General features: G+C 39.0%; 1 protein-coding gene across 1 annotated transcript in view; it reads left to right on the top strand.

Annotated features, from left to right (window-relative positions):
• The window catches only part of TLN2 (talin 2), an 87093-nt gene extending 79877 nt beyond the window's left edge, over positions 1-7216 (top strand). The window contains exons 52-56 of the mRNA XM_062501771.1: positions 750-875; positions 2649-2711; positions 2802-2984; positions 5056-5181; positions 6145-7216. Of these exons, the coding sequence (XP_062357755.1) occupies positions 750-875; positions 2649-2711; positions 2802-2984; positions 5056-5181; positions 6145-6273 (627 nt within the window). The 3' untranslated portion in view covers positions 6274-7216. The remainder of the gene's footprint in view (positions 1-749; positions 876-2648; positions 2712-2801; positions 2985-5055; positions 5182-6144) is intronic.
• Positions 7217-23912: the final 16696 nt, after the last annotated feature.

The following is a 23912-nucleotide window of genomic DNA, read 5'->3' as shown; positions in this document are numbered from 1 at the left end:
TTTCAATATTTGTTTAAATTATTTGAAAGTCAGGAAAGTTTTTATAGAACAGTAAATTTGCATTTTAAATAGTAAGAAACCTCATTTGGAGGTTCTGCACATGCTTGTTGAAAGACATACTTGGATGGCTGAAGTGTTCCAGACAAAGCTTTGGAACTTCCTATGTCCAAGATCACTGAACTGGACTGCTGCACAAAGCTGCTTTCTGTGCAATAACAGCTCTTACTGAAAGCTGTTAAATCTATGCTCTTGCTTGGTATCTACTTTACATGCCTTAGTATGGGTGAATGAGACAAAACACATTTATCATTGTTCTTTTTCAATGCCTTAAGTCTTTAAATACTTAGAAAATGCTTTCCCTAATTCAGCCATCTTGGAAGCCACTATTATGACACTATAGAGACAATCTTGATTGGAAAATCAACAATTTCTTTTCAGACATGCACTTTTCTGAATGAGGTCTAGAGTAGCTCTAGTGGAGGTAATGCATTATTAGCAAGTTGATTGTTTTGTTTAAGTATCTTGTGTAATACTCTGTTTTCAGTATGAGCAGGCCCGAGGGCAAGCTAATACATACTTTATGTTGACTTGTGTAGTCTACACAAAACTCCTTTGCAGAAAATTATGTTATAGGTCTTACTGACTTTACTGATGTGTCCCAGAGTCTTCTTGTCTTTTTATATGTCCTCAGTCTTGAAAGTATAATTGCTTTGAGGTGAATGTGTAACATTATTTTTTCTTGGTTATAGCAAGCAGATGAGACTCTGGATTTTGAAGAACAGATCCTAGAAGCAGCTAAATCCATTGCAGCTGCTACCAGTGCCCTTGTGAAGTCAGCTTCAGCAGCCCAGAGGGAACTGGTGGCTCAGGGAAAGGTGGGTAAACAGGACATGTAGCAACAGTAGTGGGGGAAAGCATCAAAATTGAATCTAGTCTCCTAACAGCTCTGTTAAAAACGGTAGGAAAGAAGCTTGGGAATGACTAATGAAAATGTAAATTATTCACTGCTCATCCCAATACATGGCCCAGACCTGGTTCTGTTTAAAAAAATCCCACTGTTGCATTTATTTAAACCTCACAAGTGTGAGGTTTAAATAATAATCAAGTGCTTGGCTCTTCAAATGACTCAGTTGTGGGGAGTTTAACTGTGGAAGTTTTTCACTTCATGAAGATTTGTGATTCAAGCTAGTAATGTATAGTCCTGCACAGCAGTTTGGGATCCAAACCCTGATGTCACCAAGGACAATACTGCTCTAGAGCAGAACAGCAAAAGGCCTCACTAATGGTGCCCCCAATGTCTTGTGATTCAATGGGGACAGAGACCTGCATGTAAATTCAGTACATTTAAGTGGCCCTGCTTGTAGTTATTGTTAGAACCAATGGAAGGAGTATTCCCAACATGTGGCATCCTTTTGGTGTGATCAGTATTGAGATTTTGTAACACTGTTTTTCACAGTTAGTATATCCTGAAATATAAAATCTAAACATCAACCAGGTATGTTGCCTGAGAGAACAATTTATTATAGTACCATTGTTGTTGTAGTTATGGTTTCCATTTTCACCTGATTCTTATTTCAGAGCAGGCTGTATCATGGAACCCACAATCAGGCTATGCTGTCTGCTTTAGCCTGGATTATGGGAAGCTTGTGCTTTTGGTTCTAACAGGACCAAGGAGCACTTAATCTGGGGTCTACTTGAAAATACCTGTTCATGGGATGATGAGGCAAGGAAACCTTGAAACCTAAATACTTTAGGGACCTAGTGGGGTTTTTATGTACAAGTGATTTTTTTTTTTCTTTTAGTTACATGAAAGTGTCACCATAGCCATGAGAGAACATATCTTCTGTTATGTTGATGCTGCACTTAATGATTTTATTTCATTCCTTAGAATTCTCATTATGCACGAATGCCTGTTTCCATTTCTTTTAAAACACAAATTTCTGGACCATGTTTACATTTTACATCTTTCAGTTTCTCTCCCCAAACTACCCAGACCCAGGCAGCTGGGGATGTGGATCTGACAACCAACTACAGAGTTTAGTTTTATTGCTTTCATCTGATATGGGAAGAAAACTGTCTCCAAATTGTTGCTGGTACTGCTGATGCCATGAACACTTCAGTGGAAAAGCCATGCAGAAAAGGGCTGCTCTCCTAAAGTGCCATTATTAGGCATGAAGGCACTTAGGGGGCTTCCCTGTGAAGCTTTCTGATCTGTATGTTCTCACAGTGCTCGAATCAGGAGAGATGAAAGAATAATGTAAATTCAAATGTCTTATGGAGAGAGAAGTAAGTTACTTTGAAGCTTGGGACTTAAGGAACTGCTGCTTCAGCTGTTGCTTCAGCTGTGGCTTCAACCACCAGTAGTCTGCTAATTGATGGTCATTCTGGTAATTACATCTGTGGGTGCCAAGAATAGGTCAGCTGAAGCAGTATAGTAAGTTGGACACTTCCTGAGCAGGCAGATGTCTGCTGGAAGCACAGTTACTCTGACAACTGACTTCCAGTTGGATTTTCTGCTCTTGAATGTGCTGGGCACAGTCACGGGTACAGGTGTTTCCTTTTTTCATGGATTACCGCTTGTCTAATTCTGAGGCAGAGCAATTGTATTTTATGTGTTCTTTTAAGCCATCTCTGAACTGTTTTTTCAGGTTGGAGCAATCCCTGCAAATGCAGCTGATGATGGACAGTGGTCTCAGGGACTTATTTCTGCTGTGAGTAACTACTTCTCTTGAGAAAACTGGCACCTTCTCTGAAGAAATCATATTCTGTGAGAATACACAATGCCTTTTACTGCCTTCTAGGCCCGAATGGTGGCAGCTGCAACCAGCAATCTCTGTGAAGCAGCAAATGCCTCAGTTCAAGGCCATGCTAGTGAGGAGAAACTCATCTCATCTGCCAAACAAGTTGCAGCTTCTACAGCGCAGTTGCTTGTGGCTTGCAAAGTGAAGGCTGATCATGACTCTGAAGCCATGAGGAGGCTACAGGTACCCGTGTTGTTAATTACTGAAAACCTATGGTAGTGCTATGTAAACAGTGTTTCTGCACTCCAGGATTGTGCATGTGTTCAACAAAGTACTTCTCTTAGTGCTAGCCTTGTGGTCAGTCTTCCTTTGTTTCTAGGAATCAAGAGACAGCAGTTGTAGATAGAGCATTTCGAGAATGGAGAATCATTGTTAGACTAAAATAAGAAGAGAATCTAATGCAACAGCTCAACTGAAGTCTGAATGAGCTTCTTTACATGAAACTGGTTCCCTTTAATGTCCCACATCCATTTCATGTTAAGCTTCTGTGAACTGCTGCTGAACTAACACCGTCTTTTGATCGGTAAAATTTAACATCTCTAGAAGTTTTGTTTGAGGATGGTAATTTTTAAAATTACTACAGCCTTCTCTGACCTCATCCCCTACAGGCTCAGTCTGGAACATAAGAATTATTTCAGCTGCTTTTTTATACCACCTTTGGTGAACAGTGAAAATTCCCCTTTTTCCTGTACTTGCACAGCTGCTAACAGAGACTCAGTGCAACAGGTCACATATGGCTAGGCAGAATCAAATTCAACAGAAATACTTAATGACTAAGTAGCTGTCTGAGCATGAGGAACTGATGTCATTATTTTTTTCAAAGTATGGTTCAAATGTTTAGCAGGAAAAAATAAATATCTGAATGTGTGAAGAATCTATTTGTTTCTACAGAAAACAGTGGTATGCCATAGGGCAGTTGTAGGGCTGAGACACGTTTTTAGTTCTTTACAGTGGATCTATGTAGACTGACATTGCCAAAGGGGTATGGGGAAGGTGTCAGTAACTGGAAGGTGGTTCTGTACATAGTGCAATTTGCTCTATAATAGCTAGGTCCAAAGGAAAAAAATCAACTACTAGAGACTTTTCTCAGCTCTGACAGGAAATTTGGGGTTCTCAGTCATTCTGGGCAAATATAAAATAGACATTGAATGTGAGAAATTGGAAGGGAATGTGAAAAGGAAACATGGACTGAAATTGAACTCTGCCATTTTACCAAGCTTCATTTTAGCCCCAGAATGAATAATGAAAGGAAGAACAGCTTGCACTTGGAAATCATGTCCTTTATCATAACAAAAAATGTGAGTTGATGTCTACTAAATGTTTTTACTGGTGGACTTGCCAAAACTGAGACTTCTCAGCTGGCTTTGCCCCGAGCAGAGATGTTTTCACATAGCTTTAATCAATAGGACTTCCAAGTGTTTTGGTTTTTTCCTTCATACCCCAATTTGAACTGTGTTTCCCATGAATGTAAATTTGGAATGCACTGTTACAGAATCTTCCAAAACTTAATGAAACAATTGGAAATGTTTTCATTCTTTCTGGATGAGCTCCAGACTGAGCTGAGCAAATTTCAAATAATTTATCCTTGAGTCATTTCGGTGAGGAAGACTTGAAAGCAAGCTGCAGGTGGAAATATGGGACAGGGCTGGGAAAAGGCAGGAGGACAGGCTCGGAGCTGGTCCTTCCTAAGAAAGATGGAAGGTTGGAAGCTGTGGCTTCCCTTCATAGTGCCAGTGTGTGTTTAGGATATGGGAGAAGGCTGTTTTGGCCTACAGACAATAAAAGATGTATTACAAACATTTGACTGTTTCTCTTTAAAAATCTGAGAAGTTTTAGGAAATGAAAGTTTAAATGTGAGTTAACTATGGCTGTGTAAGTTGCTAACTTGTCCTGCTTGAAATCCATTACTTTAACAACTTGATTGTTTTATGGTATCTTAATACATTAGCTTTTAGTTTCTGTTCTTTCTCAAAAGAAGTCTGATCAGCATAATATAACTTGTAATTTCATCTACTGCTTCATTTCAAACTGTAAGAAGAAAAAACTCATTTGTGACTTCTCCAACTTTCAGCTTCTTAAACAAAGGAATTTTGTTTTCTGTACCACTGATTTTCAAAGATTAACTTGCTTTTCACTGACTTAGAAAACCCCATACCTTTCCTGTCCAGTCAGGCAGAGATGTTTGTTTTGATGTTCTGACAAATCCATGTTAGTTATGCATTTTCCTTAATACTGAATTTCTTACTTCTCAAAGGCTGCAGGAAATGCTGTCAAGCGTGCATCAGACAATCTTGTCAGGGCAGCCCAAAAAGCAGCGTTTGGAAAAGCAGAGGATGATGACGTTGTGGTCAAAACAAAGTTTGTGGGTGGCATTGCTCAGGTTGGTACAATCACTCCAGAAATAAAGCAGGGAAAATACATCACAGAAATGAGCAGTGTTACAATGTTCACCTGCTGCACTACAGGCTGGACAAATCTATTTAGAAATCTGTGATAAATTAGCTGATGCCTCATTATCATGGAACTCCTGACATAAGAACACAGTGATGTACTACGTGGTATCTGCACTTCTCCACTGAGCATTTGTTGTGATACCAGTTACCATTCCAATAGCTTTTAGTTTTGTTCTGATTAAATGAATGGATCTTTTCAGAATTCTCTTATGTACTTTAAATGTTCCCAAATCTTAATGAAACAATGATTTTGCATATGTTTAAGCAGAGAAGTAAAGAGTGAGAGTTAAAAAACAATGATGTTTTGTTACTGTGACCATAATAATTAATGGGAAATAATAACAATACTTTAAAGTAGATTTCAAGGCTCTGAGGTACCAACTTCTAGATTCCTTATAATGAATGAGGTACATCACAAACTGTACTTGCTACTTAAAAGATACTGGACTTGATTATTTCTGCCTGTCTGTACTGTTGTCATTTTTTCTTTGGCCTTCTGAAATGCAAGAAAATACTGTGGACACCTGCAGTAAAGGATGTTCAATTTTATTGTCACATTATGTTAAGACATGGTGCTTATTGTACACGTTCTAAACCCCCACCCTGCTGATTGCTGGGAGAATGCAGAGCTGTAAAATTCATCACGGATGGATGGTAAAACTAGGTTGACAAATTATTTTTCTATTTTTTAGTCCTCTTTTAGAAACAAGTGGGAATACAATACTTTTCTTGATGGCCTGGTCCTGGAAAAATTTGAGCAATTCCTGATGAAGTCATTGAAATTTGGTGCTTCTCTGGAGAATGCTCACAAGGGCCAGCTGTGATTGTGGTGTCATAGAGAAAGAAATATTACTTTACAGACAGTATTCCTTGCTGCTTGTGTTTTCTAGATTATTGCAGCCCAGGAAGAAATGCTGAAGAAGGAGAGAGAGCTGGAAGAGGCAAGGAAAAAACTGGCTCAGATCCGCCAACAGCAATACAAATTTCTACCCACAGAGCTGAGAGAAGATGAGGGTTAACTGCTAACCTGCTGAGATTTTTCTTCCTTTTTATTCTTTTGGGTTTTTTTTCTCTCTTTTTTTTTTATTTTAAAGAAATAAGCTAAAGGGGGACAGCACATTGAGAGCTGCTCTGACAGCATACTGGTATGCCAAGCACTTAGCTAAATAAACTGCGTGTCATAGCTTTGGATGAGCAGAGGGCAGTAAACACTGGCTCCTTCCCATCTGCTCAGCTGAGGTGCATGATGATCAAATAATGGTACAGTGTTATGTTCATCCTTCCTGTTCCTCCCTCGTTTATATCTCAGAAGAGAATGTTTCACTATTTACTAAAGATACGAAGTCAGTATTATTGTCACTTTCCTGATGCTTGAGGTATTTATTGTTCCTTGACTAGTTAAGAAACATTGATAATATTAAGTAGGGAAAGAGTAAAGAAATATTTCATATGATAAATATCACATGAGCTGGTGATTCTTCTCCAAGCACCCTTGTAAAAAGAAGACCACAATGGAGAAGCATGTATGGCCGAGTGGAGAAACACACACGAGTGTGGGTTTGAAGAAGCAGCCTGTCTTCTTTTGGTGTTATATAGCTGGTTCACCCCAAAACTGGAAGAATTGTCTCTGCAGCAGTTTGCACTACTAGTATTATTCCTTACCTGACACCAACAAGCTTCTTCTTGTACAATATTTAGGTTTACAAAATGTGGCAATAGCCATTCCTTAAAGAGCTCAAAAAACAAAGAAATGGAAACCTTGTCACTGCCTCAATAATAGCAGGTTCATGAAAGAAAATGCTGTTTCAGTTATATACCTCTAATGTGTGACTACTTTTACAGTATTACACACACATAACACATGCTCTAACATTGGACTGAATAGTTTGCATTACGTTTTTTAATTGAAATTATCTAACTTGTACTGTGGTATTTCTGTTAGAATGTATCTCAGTTAAAAAAGGGAAATTCCCAGTACAACAAAAGACTATCACAACTCTTTTTATTATTTTAATAATTACATTTATAATTATTATGTTTTGAAACCTGTGGGACTTGTAGGAAAAAAAGAATAAGTAGATTTACAAGTAGATTTACAATTTTTCCTGTAATATATTTTTTAAAAATTTGGACTCTAGAGTGTTTGTTTTCATAGTTGCTATTGATGAAAAAGTATTCACCAAGGAATTGCAGAAAAAGGATAGCAGCAGTCTATCAGCAATCTTTGTCTTCAGCTGCAGGAAGGTACAGTATGCTCTCAGTATTTCTGTTGTGACCTAAACAATAGCAATTTGGGTAGAATAACATATTCTACTATGTCAAAGAGAACACAAATCACAGCAGCTTTAAGTAGCAAAGGCTAAATTATTTGACTAACTACAAAAACACCACCTCTCCTAACAACAGTTTCCAACACATCTCCAACTCCTAAATAAAGCCCTCCTAAATAATAATGGCAAGTCTGTTTAGGTCAAAGGATGTTGCCCCTCCAGTCCTTCTGAAGACTGTGCTGTCCTTAGATCCCACCCAGTATGTTCAGCTGAGCCTCCTGTGTTCTGTGCATACTCACCTAGTTGTCGTTGCTGGAGAAAGTATTTGTCTTGTAGACTCCCAAGTAACCCCCTAGTGGTAGGTTAATCAGTTTAGATAGTGCTAACTCCTCATTTAAGTTACCTGCATGAGACAGAATTATCAGGAATTTTATCACACTAATACTAAATATATAGCAAAAAAATTGCTAGAGAATTAATAAATATTGAAGTGTAAAAAGGTTTTTATTGTCTCTTCTCTGATACTGATGTATTTCAGACTCTACTAGTAGAGTTGCTGGAGAATCCACAGTCATGAGAGGAAAAGAACTGATATTTCCCAAATGGAATCACTGGCATTGACAGATGTGCTGTGATGTGTAGGCTTGTGTGTAAATGCAAACCGTGTACCATCAGAGATGTGCAATTCCAAGTTCTTTGATCTGCCACTTCAACACAATCAGTTTGGGTTATTGTTCAATTCAGTGTGAACAGTGTCACAGTCTGGAATTCTACACCAAGAAAAAGGTTTCCTGTAAGTCTTTGGGCAGAAGGCTAAATTGGTATTTCTTGCTGTAAGACCTAAATAAAGACTGCTCTAGTGATGGGGATTTTCTACTGCTGTTGGTAGGTTCAACTCCTTTGAAGCTTATGCCTTTTTCTTGTCTTACCTGAATAGCCTCACTTTCTGATCTCTTTTTCAGAAAGGTCTGCAAGACAGATTTTTTACTGCTTCCCTTTCAACCTACCTTTAGCTGTTATTTGATCTCATTAAAGTATGAAGAAAGATTATGCTGTCTTCAACACTATGCCACTATTTTTATTGTAGGCATAATACCAATGTAATGTACTTTGGTCAGGATGGTATTTGCCAGTTTGATATAAGCCAAAAAAAAACCTTGTCAAATGCAACTATGTATGGAAATTATATAGCTAGAAAACTTTATCAGTAGAAGGTAAGGGCATGTTCAAATTGTGCTCCAGAGAAAAGTGTTTGGGAAGACCATATTAGCACAACTATTTTGAGACTTCTCTGTTTCTGATTTAGTGCCCCCTCTTACATGACAGAAAATATTTTTTCCTTAGCTGTGTGCTCCATAGAGGAGCCACAGTCAGGTGAATAGCTGAGCTAGACAACTGATGTATTTTTTTACTCAGAATTTTGGGTTTTCATTTGTGAACCTTTAAGAGAATATAAGATCATCCAAAGTCCTTCACCTTTTTTTCTTGTTGTTACAATTTGCAGTATTGCTGGAGTTCACATGTGAACATCTCTGGAGTATGGAACTAGTCCATCCATTTCTTTGGCATGGGAACTTGCAGCAGGAAGTGACAAGTTGGAGTAAGGGGTAGATGCTAATTAATAAGAAGGACAGATGTTTACTTTGTTCTGTTAACTTGTGAAATGATGAATGAGCTCTGTTGTATCTCATCCTTCTTCATGTGGAATTCACTCTGAGAATTGTATGCAAATTAAAAACAAAATGCCTCCAAGTTATTTGTGTACAAGTAGTCTAATGTCATTTCCCCAGCTATTAAAACAAAATAATATTTAAAAAATGAGTATTCAAAAAATTAATATTTAAAAAAAGAAAGTCTAAACTTTTTATACATCAGAAGCCTCAAAAGTCAGGGAAGTTCTGAAACAAAAATTGAATTCCAGACTTCTTTTCGTATGTCCCTTTACCTTTGGTTTTTCTGCCTGTTCAGTACTTAATTCCTAATGAAGGGAGGAATACATAAATCTAGAAACCTCCTCAACCTAAGTATGTTCAAATCATGAGTGCATTTTTGTTTTTCATCAGTTTCTATCAAACTGTTAAGATATTCAGCCCAGGAGTATGGTATTTCTCATCCCTACATATTTTGTAACCTCTTGGGGTTTGGGTTTTTTCCCCTTTGGAAGTGGGCTTGGCTTAAGGGCAGGTAGCTTACACTGTAAAAGTTTTCTCCTTAGGTAACTGCATCATGCTTAACAAAGAGTTACCTGCCCATAATTGTCATGATTTCTGAAACCTGCTTTTTCATATTCATGTTATTTACTTTGAATACATTGTGGTTGATCATGTTAGTGGAATAACATGTTTCTGGTGCACAGTTTATGATGCCAAATGCAAAAACTGTTTAGTCATGTGAGTCACAACTCTGTTACAAATTGCCCTCATTTACTGACCTATAAGTAAGTGCCATTTTGTCACTTTTAAAAAATATTAAAGCAGTACAGACCCCTGTTTTTTTATCAATTTAGTGCACTCTGTTGCAGTGGAAGAACCTTCTGTTCCAGATAGCTTTGAACTTTCATGCTGGAGTTTCTAGGGGTTTGAGCTCTCACTTTAAGTCTTCCTTTCCTTTAACCCCAAGAGAGGCACAATGGCGTTTGTAGTCATGCTTCCACACCATTATGTATAGTATTTATCTGGACATAAATAAGTATTATATTTTAGATCAACTTTTATGTTGGTCTTCACCAAAAAAATAAGCCCCTTTAAAGATTTTTTGTTGCTGTTGTTGTTATTGTTGCCTGCAGGTAGTTGTGACTTGCCTTGCACTGGTGGTCATGTGAAGGATTATTTTGCTCTTTAAGCAAAATGAGGCTGAAATTGCCTGTAAGAGATTAGAATTCCCAAGTGAGAGAGGAGAATGTTCCATTTCAAGTTCTGCTGCACAGGCAAAACTAGGAGTGCTTACTTTGATATGTCAGTATCTTTGTATCAGGTATACTTTGTAACCATTAAATATCCTTAAAGTAAAGTACATGCTAACTACACAAATATATAGAAAAATCAAACACCAGTTATTCAAGGGTGTTGGATATTTGTTGTTGTTCAGGTTTTTGGGGGGGAAGGCAACTTGTGCTTTCATATTTTTATGATTTACTTTTCATTCACTGTTTTTTTTCCCCAAGTCAAATATAACTCTCTGTGTGTAGGTACTCCAGTTTTCCATACGAAAACTGTGCCAGAAATCTTGCCACTGCTCAGCTGCATTACCAATAATTTAATGTTGTTACCAGAAGGGGCATAATGACATTCATGTCTAAGTGGGATCTTTTGGGCATTCTGTGTGCTCATCAGGTGGCTCACCAGAGGTATGTATTATGTCTCTGATGATGTGATAGCTTTTTCCACTCATTCTTCATGACAGAAACAACACTGAAGAAGCTCCTTTTTTAGTGATGGTTACCTGAATAATGAATCGGGGCGGGGGGTGGCATAAAGACCCTAGGTGTGTGTTTTAGGCTAAAATATTTTAACGTATCTGTGAAATTAGATACTTAAACTACTAGAAAAAAGAAAATCAGCTGCCTGTTTGTATTTTCTGTGTAGCACGATTTTAATTTGTATTCAGAACATTCCAGGTGCTACTTTAGAGGTTCTAGGAAAATTAATCCTTTTTGCTTGCACAGTATTGCCTAAAGACTGAAAATTAACCACTGTGTTTGACATGCTTGGATCCCTTTTAACCTTACCTTTCTTTACAAGCTTGTTTGCCTTTCTCTTATGAAAGTTTGATTCTTACCTCCTGGATCATCTTTTATCAATATATGCACTTCAGTTTTCCACCTGTGCAAGTCAATTGTGTGTAGTATGGCAGGAAAAATACTACTATGTGGGGTTTACCCACATACTGCCTAATTTGGATCATGTAAAGCTTATCTTGCAAACATGATTTGATTTCCATCCTGGTTATTTTCTTGAAATATATTTATTTATTTTTAAAATGGATAATAAGGGCTGCTGACTTTGTACCATTCTAAAATGTCCACTGTGAGGGTTTATCCAGGTGTAGGAGGTTTCTTTTGGCACGGTTATATGTAACAGGTTTTGCTAGAAAGTTAAACATCTCTTTACTAAAAAATTACAGGAAGCATTAAGTTTAAAAGGCCAGAACTTTTGACAAAGAAAATTCAGTCATGGTACTAAATCAAATGTTAATTTAACAGTCAGAGGCATTTTCAAGTTGTGGGAAAGAGGCTGCATTAGGACAGTGAGAAAATATTGCTGGCTATTTTCTAAATACAATTCTTGCTCTTAAATTGCTGAATTTAATAAAATATGGGAATCTTCAATGCTACACAGATCAATATTGAGCCCTGCCGAGGCTGTTAATATAACCCTTTCATTATACAATGATTTCTTGCACTATCTTCCATCTTCTCTGAATGTGGCTCAAAATCAGGTCTTTGACTGTATTTTGTAAGTGGCAATTGACTGAGTAAAAAGGTTAATAGGGAAGCTTCTTCCAGCATTATCACTGATGATCTTTGCATTCAAATTGCACTGCATATTCTAAGTTACTGATTGTACTGGTTTGAAACGCAAAACCAGTGAGACTTCAAGTCAGTAATACAATTTTTAATAGGGGAGAGAAAAAAAAGGAAAAACAAAATACATGCAATAATAAAAATAAAACCACTGACAGAGTCAGAATACAACCTGATACCCTGTCAGTCAGGGTGCTGGTGCAGTTTTCCTCCAAAGGGTCCAGCGATGATGTGGAAAAAGCCTGGTTCTTCCTCTGGAATCCAGTGGAAAAAGGCTGCCTTTGGTGTTCTAAACCTCAGTTTTTATCTAGGTAGGAAAGGCTTGGCTCGTCCTCCTGGCTGGAGCATCTCCCAATGGGATGATGTAATCTTATCAGTTATACAGTAGGACTCAATGGCCCATTAACAGAAGTTAGTTCCCACAGAGATAAGGATGATCACCCTTCTCAGATGGTAATAGAATATGTATCTTGTATTGTAAACCAGGACACTGATTAAAATATTTAATTGAACATAAGTCCCTGAACTGTTGACCTGATGAAGTCTTGGAAAGAATGGTCAGATTCTGGGGCAGTGGGTGTGTTATAAATATGTGTTTGCACTGTATTGTACATTTTCCAGTTTGCCTGTAAGTACATTATGTTATATTAAGGATGTACTTCCAGATAGTTTATCAGCCTTGGTTCCAAACTAGAAAAAGTGTTTATGTCCCAGTTCACCAAATGCTGTAGCATATATTTATTTATTTAAATAAATAAATATATATATATATATTCATATTCTGTCTGCAGTATAGTTGCCTCAATTTGGGATTAAGCCTATGATTAAGAGATTTCCAATGACAGTGTTTCAGACCTGAGAGAGACAATGCTTGGCCCATGGGCTTTACTGCAGTGCTATTGGAACCACCTCGGTCATACCCATTCCAATATCACCATAGTAGATTTCAAGCATTAATAAAATTAATCTACTCTTAAAAACCATTTCTTATTTGTCCTTTATAGAGCACTACAAATGAGTCACTCCTATTTTACAGATGGCAAAATAATGTTGCAGGAAGGGAGATAATTTGTACAAATCCATAGGGCAGATTGCCCTGAATGCAATAGCCAGTCTAGTTCATGTGATCTAGATAAAATTTGACAGACCAGTAGTAACCATGTTCAGGAAAGGGTTAATACTTATATTCCCAACTAGTTCATATATACATTATTTTTTGCATTAATGTTTCTGCACTCTGTCAGTTCCAGAGAAATCAAATGCATTCTTTATTGGTAACTGTATAGCAGAGGGACTTAAACAGTGATTGTGATTAGAGCCAAGAACAACCATCTTTCACTGCCAAGGTTTTAGACAAACATCCTGTCTTCCAGAGTTGAATTTAATCTGTAAGAATCTTTGCTCAGTTCCTTTGCATTTCCTTGTGTTGTAACCACTTCTGTTAAGGCACCAGCCTCAGTTCCCTTCCATTTAGGACTTACTACACTCTTTTTCTCTAACTTTTTCTAAAAGAGAAGTGACTGCTTTAACAACTTGGACAAAAGCTCTGCAGCTTATTTAAATCAGCCTCCTGCTTTCCCAAAGTTTCATAGAATATATGATGGAAATCCTGAGGCACTGAAGCCTTTAGTGTGACACTTTTAGCCACAGAACCTGTTCTGAAGTTTACTCAGAGATGTCTTTAGTGCAGCTGCAGTGATTCTGGTCTGTCTGCAATTACTTACTCTTTGCCTTCAGCTATATAAGCATGAGCATTTTCTCTCTCCTACATCTTCATCTTTTGTTTGCACTTTTTAATGGTAAATTAGTTGAAATGATATTCCTAAGAGGCTAGCACAGTTTCTTGAGATCCAGTCTGAAGATTGTTTTAAGACATTAACTTTTTTTAAGACTGAACTTTTGCTTTATGAAGTCAGTAATGATGTTAGCTAAATGTTTGTGTATGAGTGTAACTTTGAGAATGTTTCTTTTTGCCTTAGAAAAATGAAAGTGAGTGAGCACTTTATTGACATGTTGCTGATCTCATATATCTTGCTGATTTTTTCTGAGCTGGGAGTTTGTGTTACTGAGATTTCACATGTGAAAACTGGGGGGGGGAGGGGGGGGAGTTCAAAAAGATGACCTCAGAAAAATAACTTCATCAGTCATTCCATTGTGTTTGGCTTGCATTCCAGTTGCCACACTCTATCATTTAGTGGTGATAATAAGGCTATTTAGGGTAATTCCCAAACGAAACCACTGCTGTGACATGCCTGTGATGCTTCCAGATGCTGTAGCTCAGCAATTCAAGCCACAAAGAAAATTTTCTGGTTAGTTTCTTGACTGTTCAGGAGTCACCTCGGATCTCTTCCAAATCACAGGAGTGGCTGCTTACTACATGACCGGATCCCTCATATCTTGGTTTGTCCAAGGTCTTTTTATTTGAAAATAGGCTAGGTGCAAAAACTTATCTTCAAAGGATGTCCTACTTCTCTCCTGGAACTGGAAAAACTGAATATTGTATTTTGTAGACTAAATGTTTTGCAAAACAAAACAAGCTGCTATTGTACCCATCTCAGAAGTGGTCAGAGCCTATTCAGATCTTATTTCCTGTCTTAAGGATAACACTCATTAAAAGAGAACCTTCCAATTAGTCATTTTTCAAAAGTGTTTGCTTGCAGCAGAGTTCAACTGCTTGATCCCTGTGTAGATTCATAATGAGCAGATTCATTATGTCAGTTGATGAAGACAGCAGGTACTCCCCTGTATTCTGTTGCTTCATACCTTTCCTTTTCCCTGCCAAACGTGCATCCCGGTATCCTGGTTGCCTGAGTGGAGGGAGAGCTGCTAGATACAGAATAGAAAACTGCCTGTATTTTCCTTCTGGGACTGTAAGGCAGGCACAGGTTAGGGAGTGGTTTTGTGAAATGCAGAGGTCTCTGGTGGGTCACATTATTGCAGTGAAACTGAAAAGCCAGCACAGCTTTGGATATGTGTGAATGTGTCCTAGAAATGGGGCTAGCCAAACACTGCAGAACAGGCAAGTCTAAATGCTGTGCTGGAGACAAAAAATAATCCCTGTGACCAAGGGCAGGGGAGTCAAAACATGCAGTAACAGCTTTCCATCCTTTGATAGACATAATGAAAGACATTGCTGCATCTTTGCTGTACTGCCAAAGGGAAACAGGATAAGGACTGGGGGGACTGTACTTGGATTTTCCTAGCAGGTAAATGCTGTGTTACTTTCAAGTTCATAGAATGGTGTAGCAAAACTCCAAAAGTACATAAATTGAGACAGCAAGTAGACCAGTTGAGATTTGTTTCAGAAATCTGCTTCTAGACAAGGATTATAGTATCTCTAGTTGTTTCCTGCCAGTAAAACTGGCAGTGTTGAATGGGTAAGTCAAACTTGCAGTGACACTACTTAGGATGAATTACAGAATTATGTTTAAAATCAGTTAAACTCAAATGTGGTTTTAGTTCCTTTTCATCTTGCAGAAAAGTAAATAGTGGCTTTTGAGACATCTGTGCATTTCTGAGAGTCCAAGCCACCTTAGAGTTCAAACAGCAATATATGTAATAACTGGGCTATGTTAAAAGCCATGACTTAATTTCTTAGAACTTCCAACAGCTGTATTACTCAAAGACACATAACTCATCCCTGGCTGTTCCCTGTAATAACAAAGACATCCAGAAAATGCCTGGCATTTTTTTTTTTCACTACTTGGGATCAAATTCATCTGATTTCGTTTCCCTCTGGACTAAGAACAGACTGTTCTTTATGTTGCAGCCCTAAGGAGAAATTTTGCATCCTGCTGTGGCTTTGTTTCTACACATTAAATGGTCCCTGGAAAATTCTACTGTATTAACAGTAATTGTCCAGTCCCACGTCCAGTCCAGCCCCTTCCATCAGCAGTGAATTCCTGTTGCTTTGTTTAGATTTTCAAAGAAAAACGCATCTCTTTGCACAAAAACCCTCTGGCAGCTCTTCAGCGTAAGTGCTTCCCCAGAGTCCCCGGGAGCTCTGTAAAGAGCTGCTCCCTGCAGGACTCATTCTAGGTAAGTTTTGAAAGCTCTGACAATTCCACACACCCCCCCCCCCCCAAACTTCCATGGCCAGAAATCCTGAGCTGCTAATGCTAAGCATAGCATTTCAAAGAGCAGAAATTCTGAAACCACAAGGAAATGAGAGTCTGTTCTGAGACCCAAAGGGAGAAGTGTTTTGTTTAAACATAAAAGGCTGAGCCAGATATGGCTTCTCTACATAAAAATAGCAAGAAGATAAGTGCAGATTTGGGAGATAGGGTGGTATTTAAATTCACAGTAGTGTTGGCATAAAAGGAGTTGATATGTGTTGGTCCTGAATTAGATTAGGCAGGAAGAAAATTCTGAACTAGTCTGCAAGAGAAGTCAACCTGCTTTTGACATCATGAATGAGAAACAGGCTTTAACAGTCACAGTAAAGGTTTGGCCTCAAGGCCTTTGTATCTCTGTCCTTTACAGAGTGTTTACTTTGTGATGAGAACCCAGTGTTAGGGTTCTGGGGTAACCATCCTGAATGACTAAATCTTAACAGTTGCCCAGATTACTGCAGTCCCTGCAGTCAAGCCAACACATGTACAAGTGTGTTAGAGCATCCTTAAGTGTGTTAGTGCATCCAGTCCATTTCTCTGCTATTGCAAGTACTACTATAGGGAACATTTTCTGGTGCCTTCACCCTATATACATACATACATATATATATATACATATATATATATGCTGGAGAACCCTGTAGACTGCTCTGAAAGTTTTTTCTTGTCAAGAATCCTGGGTGTTTATAACCTGCCCTTCACCAGTCAGGTTTATGTTGAAATCCTTACACTTCTCTCACAGCTCTTCAGAGCTTTATTCTTTTATTCCTTCATTCATGGTTTTCACTGCCCCAAATCAAATATAGTCCTGAAGCTGAGACAGAGTAGAAAGGAGAAATTTGTGTGACAGAATCTGCTGCTGGCCAATTGCTTTGATGCTTCTGCAGCCCACTGCTTCTTGCAGGGGCCACTTTCCAGCAGAGCTTGAACTGCTGTTGAAATCTGCATTTCCTGCTACAAAGAGTTCTCAATCAAAGCAGAAATCAAAATAAGAGCAAACCCAGTGCAGAATGTGTAAAGGTTTCCCTTTTATATATGAAGAGAGGGTGATCTTTGCCAGATCACCCTCTCTTCATATATAAAAGGGAAGCATTTAGCCTGACCTCATAAAAGACAGAACTTGAACCATTCTACATTTTGAAATTCTACCCTCAATGGCATGGAAACAAAACACTGACTTGGGAATTTCAGCAGCTCATTTCACATTCTGCTCAGCCTGCTCTACTTCCTGAGCATGAAACAGCTATTGCATCATCCCAGGAAAATGAAGGTTATTGGGTCCCTGCCTGTCCTTATAATCTGCTCAGTAAGGAATTTTGCAAGGGAATAGACTAGTGCCAAGCATAACATTTAATAAGATCTGGAAAATTATGCCTGCTACAAGTAGGGGCCTCTTAAAAGTTTGCAGGCCTACCGTTTGGATGAGTTAGGAGCACATCCTGCTCTATAAATATCACTTAAAACCAGCTGCTTCCAGGAGCCAAGGAGAAAAATAGCTAAGGGTGAGAGTAAGCTAGAAGCTTAGTACTTAACATATAGGCCTGTGTTAAAGGGGGGAAAGTCACTATAAAGATCCTACTTGCCTCCAGAACGTGTCAAACTCCACCCTAGAGTGCAGGTATGGCTGAGACTTCATGCAAAACAGTACCGTGTCTTCCCTTGCAAGTGCTGTGTATTCTCTGCATGTAAATTTTTAATTACTTTCATTTGAGGGACAGAACCGTATCTATGTTTGTGTTCAAAACCAAAAAGGACAATTCCATGGCTTTGTTCTTCAACTGGATTGCACCTTTTCACTAGGGAATAAATCCTGGGACTTAAGGAAACCTCCCACCTACTGGACAAATGCCACAACATACAAGATTAAACTTCTTAATAACAGAAAAGTGCTGTCACTGTAGAAACTCAAATTCATTGTGACTTGCAATCTCAGACTCTCTCCACTTGCTCTAGTGATGATTTAACGGCGAGCTTGGAGCTTTCCCCTAGCTCTTCTTCACTCAGCCTGCTGGTGCTGACAGTTCCTGTATGCCTGCGTGAATGAGCCACTGCTGTCTTTGCCCTTGATCACTGAGAGGGCTTGACTGGAAAGCATTTCCTGCTCACATTTGTTTGCTCACTCTCTTTTTGCCCACCAAAGAGAGTTGAGTTGATGAGAAAGTGATTGTTTCAGGAAGCGATTTTGGGTGAAGCTTCACTTTTTTTATTTTCCATTTGTTCCTTGTCTGTGGACTGAACATAAGAGAAAAGCTCTGTCAAACTTAACTGGTGTTCCTGGCATACAGCTGCTGTCCCAACCTCTTTACTTGGCTTTGCTTGAGAAGAGCAGAGAGACTGAAGGGAAGAAAGAAGAGAGGAAGCAGAAAAACATCATCATTCTACAAAGGATTGTCTGGAGGATCTTTCTTTCAGCTGCAACTCACATTTGACCTCATCCTACCAAACAAAACTAGCTTGCACGTGTTGCTCCAGACTTGTCTTCTCTCAAAGCTGTTTTGATCTGCTAGTGCCTCTCTGGCATGCAGGTGGTCTGGAACCTGCAGTCTTCAAGGCAGGGTTTCAGCTGCAGCAGAGCATGAGATCAAGCCACATCCTAGAAGGGGTTGCAGAGACAGGTGATGCTCCTGCCTTGCTCACTCTCAGCCATGGATGCTGTTTGCACTGCCCAGCTGCAGGGATGTGCAGTGGACAGCAGCAAGAGTGTTATTCCTAGAAGTGTTTCTGATTTCTCCCATTTGTGTCAGCTGGTTCTATGCCTAGAGAAGCTGCTGCTTGTGCTCCACCACCTCATCCCAAACCACAACTACAGTTCAACCTCTTCAGCAAGCAATGCTAAACTGCATCACAGTTTTTCTTCAGGTAAAGTGTATTATAAATAAAGTGAAACTGCAAATATACTAGTGAGCACAATTCCACACAGCATTCTTGTACTACAGAGATGGAATGTCTACCACCAGACAGAATGGTCAAAGCTTGAAAATGTTAGTGGAATAATTTCTAGTTAGTTCATTTTTATAATGGGTAATGTGAGAATAAAAGGCACCAGGGAACAGAGGCTTTGGAAAATGGAGCTTAATACTAAATTATGTATTTCATATTGTTTTTAAAAAAACCCCAACATAAGCAGTGCCTGTGATTAGACAAAATCTAAAACATCTGCAAGAACTCCTAAAAAAAACATGGAAAGTGGGAAGAATTCAACAAATGTTGGTTAACAAAGGAACAAGGAGCAGGGTGGAATTTGTGTGTCTGCTTTAATATGCCAAGCTTTCCCCCACATCGTTGTCACTACGGCTATGCAGAAATTGTACTTTCACTCTTTCACTGTGTAAAACTTTGAGGATTTAGAACCCTCAAGCCTGAGAGCAGAATTTCTTCTACCACTGAGTTATATGGGTCTTGGCAATTTTCCTCTCTTCTCTTAGTCAATACAGATAATGGAATTAAGTTTTCTTTTTAGAGAGAGGTAATTAAAGTTTAACTTGGGCAAAGAGTTAATTCGGTATAACCTCTAAACTATTTTAAATAAAAAGGTTAACATAATTTGAAAAATGGGATAACCTTCAGTGCTACTTTTGCCTCTTGTTAGATTATCTTTTAACCTATTTTGCTTCCTCTTTATTTGTATCTCCAAAGACATTTGGGTGAGGTAGACCAAGCAGTGAACATTACCTTTTTATACATACCTTGGAAAAGCCCATAATTCAGATCCAGCACAAACACTTACCCCAAGTTACCAGCAGCACAGCCAGGTCCTGTTCCTGTCCCTTTCTCATGGAAAGAGTTCTACCCACATCTCTAAAATCTCCAGAAGCACAAGAAATGGAACTAGTGCTCATCAGGATGGGGGACCTAGGAAAATAAATTATTTCAGATGCCTATGTAGAGCTCTTCCTATAACCTAGGAAAAGGTTTGCATGGTTAGGGGGTCTTTAAAAATTAGAGATTAGTGAGGCATCCTTCTTCAGGAGCCTAACAGCTATAGGATTTGGAAGTATAGCCACTTCTGGTATAAAAACCGGAATCGTATTGCAGGAACGGTCAACAAGATATTTTCTCTTCATTGAGTTCTCAGATTGTTGCAGACAGATGTATTTAAACTGTTTTAAAAATAAAATTCAATCAGAATAGCATTGGACACAGGCATGAGACCTAGGAAGCATAGTGATAGAAAACGTCTTCCTTTTTTCCCTTTTTCTCATTTTTGTTATGTTTGGCTCAGAATCAACTTCTTCTGGACAAGGAGAAGGAAACAAAATGAGGGAAATGTCTCAGTGTTAGCATTAAGGAGAAGGGAGGGACTTCCTTGGAACTATTCTTTTTTCATATGACTACTACTGGTGTCCAATCTCTCATGTAGGACTAGTTTGAGTACCTCTCTGCTGTATTTCTGTGAGAAATACAATTCTATGCATGGAAGAAGCTAACACCAAATCTATGTATTCCTTCTTGTTAGGATAATTCTTCTCTGAGGTACAAGTCATTGTTATAAGGCAGACAAAGATTCATTCTCTATACAAAAATGCAATTGTTAACCACTTCCTCAATTGTCAGCATGATCAGGACTGCAGTTCCACACAATACACCTCCTCAGTCCTTATTTAACTTAGCTGCTGTGCCCACAGTGAAGCAGTGACCACTCCAAAATGCCTTCAATGTTAACTTGCATGCCAGTAATTGTCCCCAGGGAGCTCTGAAACCGTTCCCAAGGCAGGGCTGTGTAGATTGGCTCCTTCATATTTGCCAACAGACATAGCCTCTGGCAAGGGTTCAGTTGCACTGGACTGGAAGGAGCCTCCTCTAGCCATCACCCCAGCACTCTCCAAGGCACTACCCTTATGTTTAAAAAAAAAAAAAAAAACGAGGGCAGGGTTCTGTGTGACTTGTTTTTTTCCCAGTAAAAATGCAACATTGCAAATATACTCTGTTGTAGTCCACTTCTTGCGTGTGGTGATGAAAACTTGCTGCTGCTCAGACTCATGTGTCTGCAAAGGCATTTTGGAATGCTGAAGCAGGACCATATTTGGCCACTTCTCTGCATAACATTCCTGGACTGCTGTTAAACGTGCATTAGAAAGCTCTGCTTTCCGTTTTCAGAGTTGTCAAACAGCTTTAAAGGGATGCTAACCATTTTCAAGAAGAAACAGAAAATCAGACTTTCCAAACAACTAAAGTCAGTCTCCATGAACTTCTCTCCCTCCCTGGTAATGTGTATGTTTTCTCACTTTTCAGCCTTGTACTTGATTGTATCATACTTGCTTGCAGATGTAACATTTTTAGGGTCTGCTCCAAGTACCTTGTAATCTCTGAATTACCTAAACCCTGAGAAACTTTGCAGTTTGTGCAGCTATTCTTAAATGCTGTAGATTTTCCTAGCATTGATTTGAATGTTTGGACTTCCTTCCCAAGTAAGTTTGATGTGAAAAGAGGGAGTCATTCAGCACGTGTATCTCATCATACATGAAGGCCTGAAGCAGTAGTACATCACGTTGAATTGGTTTTGAGGAATCATTTTTAAGCAGCTCACTGGGAACACCATATCCCTAAGGAAATTAGGGTGTACGCTAGGAAACAGAGCATATGGTGCTTGATAAAACCAGGGGAAAATTTAGAATTTAACCACATCAGTCTTGAAGTTTTTCATGCTGAAAAGGCTAAGTGATAGAGACAGTACAGAGAAGACTAAGTAGCAAGTGTACATAAAACTTCACGTGCCCCTAAAACCTAAGAGAAAACAAATATGAAGAACAATAAATCTCCATAGACTCTTTGCGCTTAATAGACCAAGTAACATCCCTCAGTAATTTTATTAGATGTGTCTTTTTAAAAGTCATATTCAGCTTCAGAAATAAATGTCTATTTGCCAGTATTCATACCAGCCACATTTCTAGTAGCTGTTTGTTATGTATTATTGCTGTAGTTCTCCATGGTCCCAGCTGGCTTTTTCTGTTTTCTTGAAAGAACGGAAGAGACTTTGACTGTGAAGTTATGTCTCAATTCACTTGCTTCAGGGTGCAGCACTGGGAAAGTCCCTGCCTGTGACTCCTCTCCCATTAGGATGCAAACCCTTCTTAGTCCAGTGGAACTGCACACCTAAGTCCAGCCTGGTGTCTCCTCAGTGTAATACCTCAGCTAGCAGCCAATTCCATGTGTTTAGGAGGAAGGACAAAGAAATCTTTGGGTGATTTTAACATGAGCTAAACCTGATGAAACATGTTTAGCACACTTGAAACATGTCTAGCACACTTGACTCCCTTCTTTTGGGGTAGGTTCTGTCAGTGCTGTCATCTGATTCACAAGGAAGGAGTATTCTCACCCGAACTTGTAATCTTATGCAAAATTAGTTCACTTTGCTCAGATAAAGTAACAGGGTGGCACTTGTAGCTTCAGTGTTACATCTGAATAGTTTTGGTCCTCATTAGAACCATAAACTTGAAAGGTTAATGATTGTCTTTGCCTTTCTACCCCAGAGCAGGTCTGAAAGTCACCTCTTTCTAGGAGTAGATGGTGTAGTCTGATGCTAGGGTGCTTGATATGGGCCTATAAAGCAGTGCTTGAAAATCTGGGGTTTATCATTTGATTAGTTAGTTTTCCTATAAACTAAACAAAAACTACAGAGAGTGATCTCCTCAGGCATAGGGAAAGGCTGGCTTAGAAACAGGAGCTGTTATTTTAGTAGGAAAGATGGCACATGTTATCCTGTCTGCTCCAAGCAACGTTCAGTTTTGTGGCCATCTGCGAGTTTTAACCTGACACACCAATGAAACAGACATTTGTAAGATTGCCTTATTATTTAAGATCGATCGATACATGGGTAGATACGCAAGCAGTTTGTGCTTCCTTACATAGACATGCTCAAAGAATTGGGAAATTTCCAGTAACGTGGTGGTGCAGGAGTGGAGTAGTCTTTAGTTTGCAACACTCAGTTCCCAGGCTGAAGACAGAGCAGAGAGCTGTCTGGTCTGGCCCTGCCCTACCCAGTGTGATACAGACACTGCAGGATGTGGTCTGCAGCTCCATACAGCTCTGCCAAGAGACTGACATGCCTACAGGCCTTGAAAGAAAATAGAAGCAGAGTCTGTCACATGTAAGACTTGGCTGTTCATTTGCCTTTGCAAGAAACAAAGTGCTGCCTCTGAGAGAGATGCTGCATCTTGGCCTATAGATGTAGGTATTAGGGTAGCAGTTCTGCAAGTACAATGATAAACTTGAATCAGTCTTGATAATAGCATTCTGAGAAAATTCCCAGTCCTTGCCTTGAAGCATGGGAAAAGTTTGTGGTCCCAGGGTTTTTTAATCTTCCCATATTTTGTAACTGAACATATAATTGGATTTTTTTTAAAGAAGCTGGGTGTTTCTGGCTAAATTCCACATGGAATCATTGCATTCCTGATTCTTGCCACATTTCCTTCCCTCAGCATCAATGGTGTGGGACCAAAACATTGGGTCTTCATGTAGCTCTTGAACTGTTAGTATGTCAGAAATACCACATCCAGCACAGCAAGTCTAGTGTGCAGTGTATTACAATCAAAGGCACTGAAAAAGCATCAGCTATTATTTTACACTAATAAATACCCTACAGCTTGAACCAAGATTCTCATCCCAAGTGGTTTCAGACCCTGCCATGGCAGGGAGAGGAGCTATGTTCTTTCTTGGTTTCCCAAGGAGACTTGTTTTCTCTGCTAACATCACAATACCATAAACAAATGGATCAAAGCTGTAAACCCTCACATAGAATTCCCTTCATTCCTTCC

Source organism: Cinclus cinclus, chromosome 13, assembly GCF_963662255.1.
Source record: "Cinclus cinclus chromosome 13, bCinCin1.1, whole genome shotgun sequence".
NCBI lineage: Eukaryota > Metazoa > Chordata > Aves > Passeriformes > Cinclidae > Cinclus > Cinclus cinclus.
Note: the sequence above shows the minus strand (reverse complement) of the source record. Positions and strands in the feature narration are given on the sequence as shown.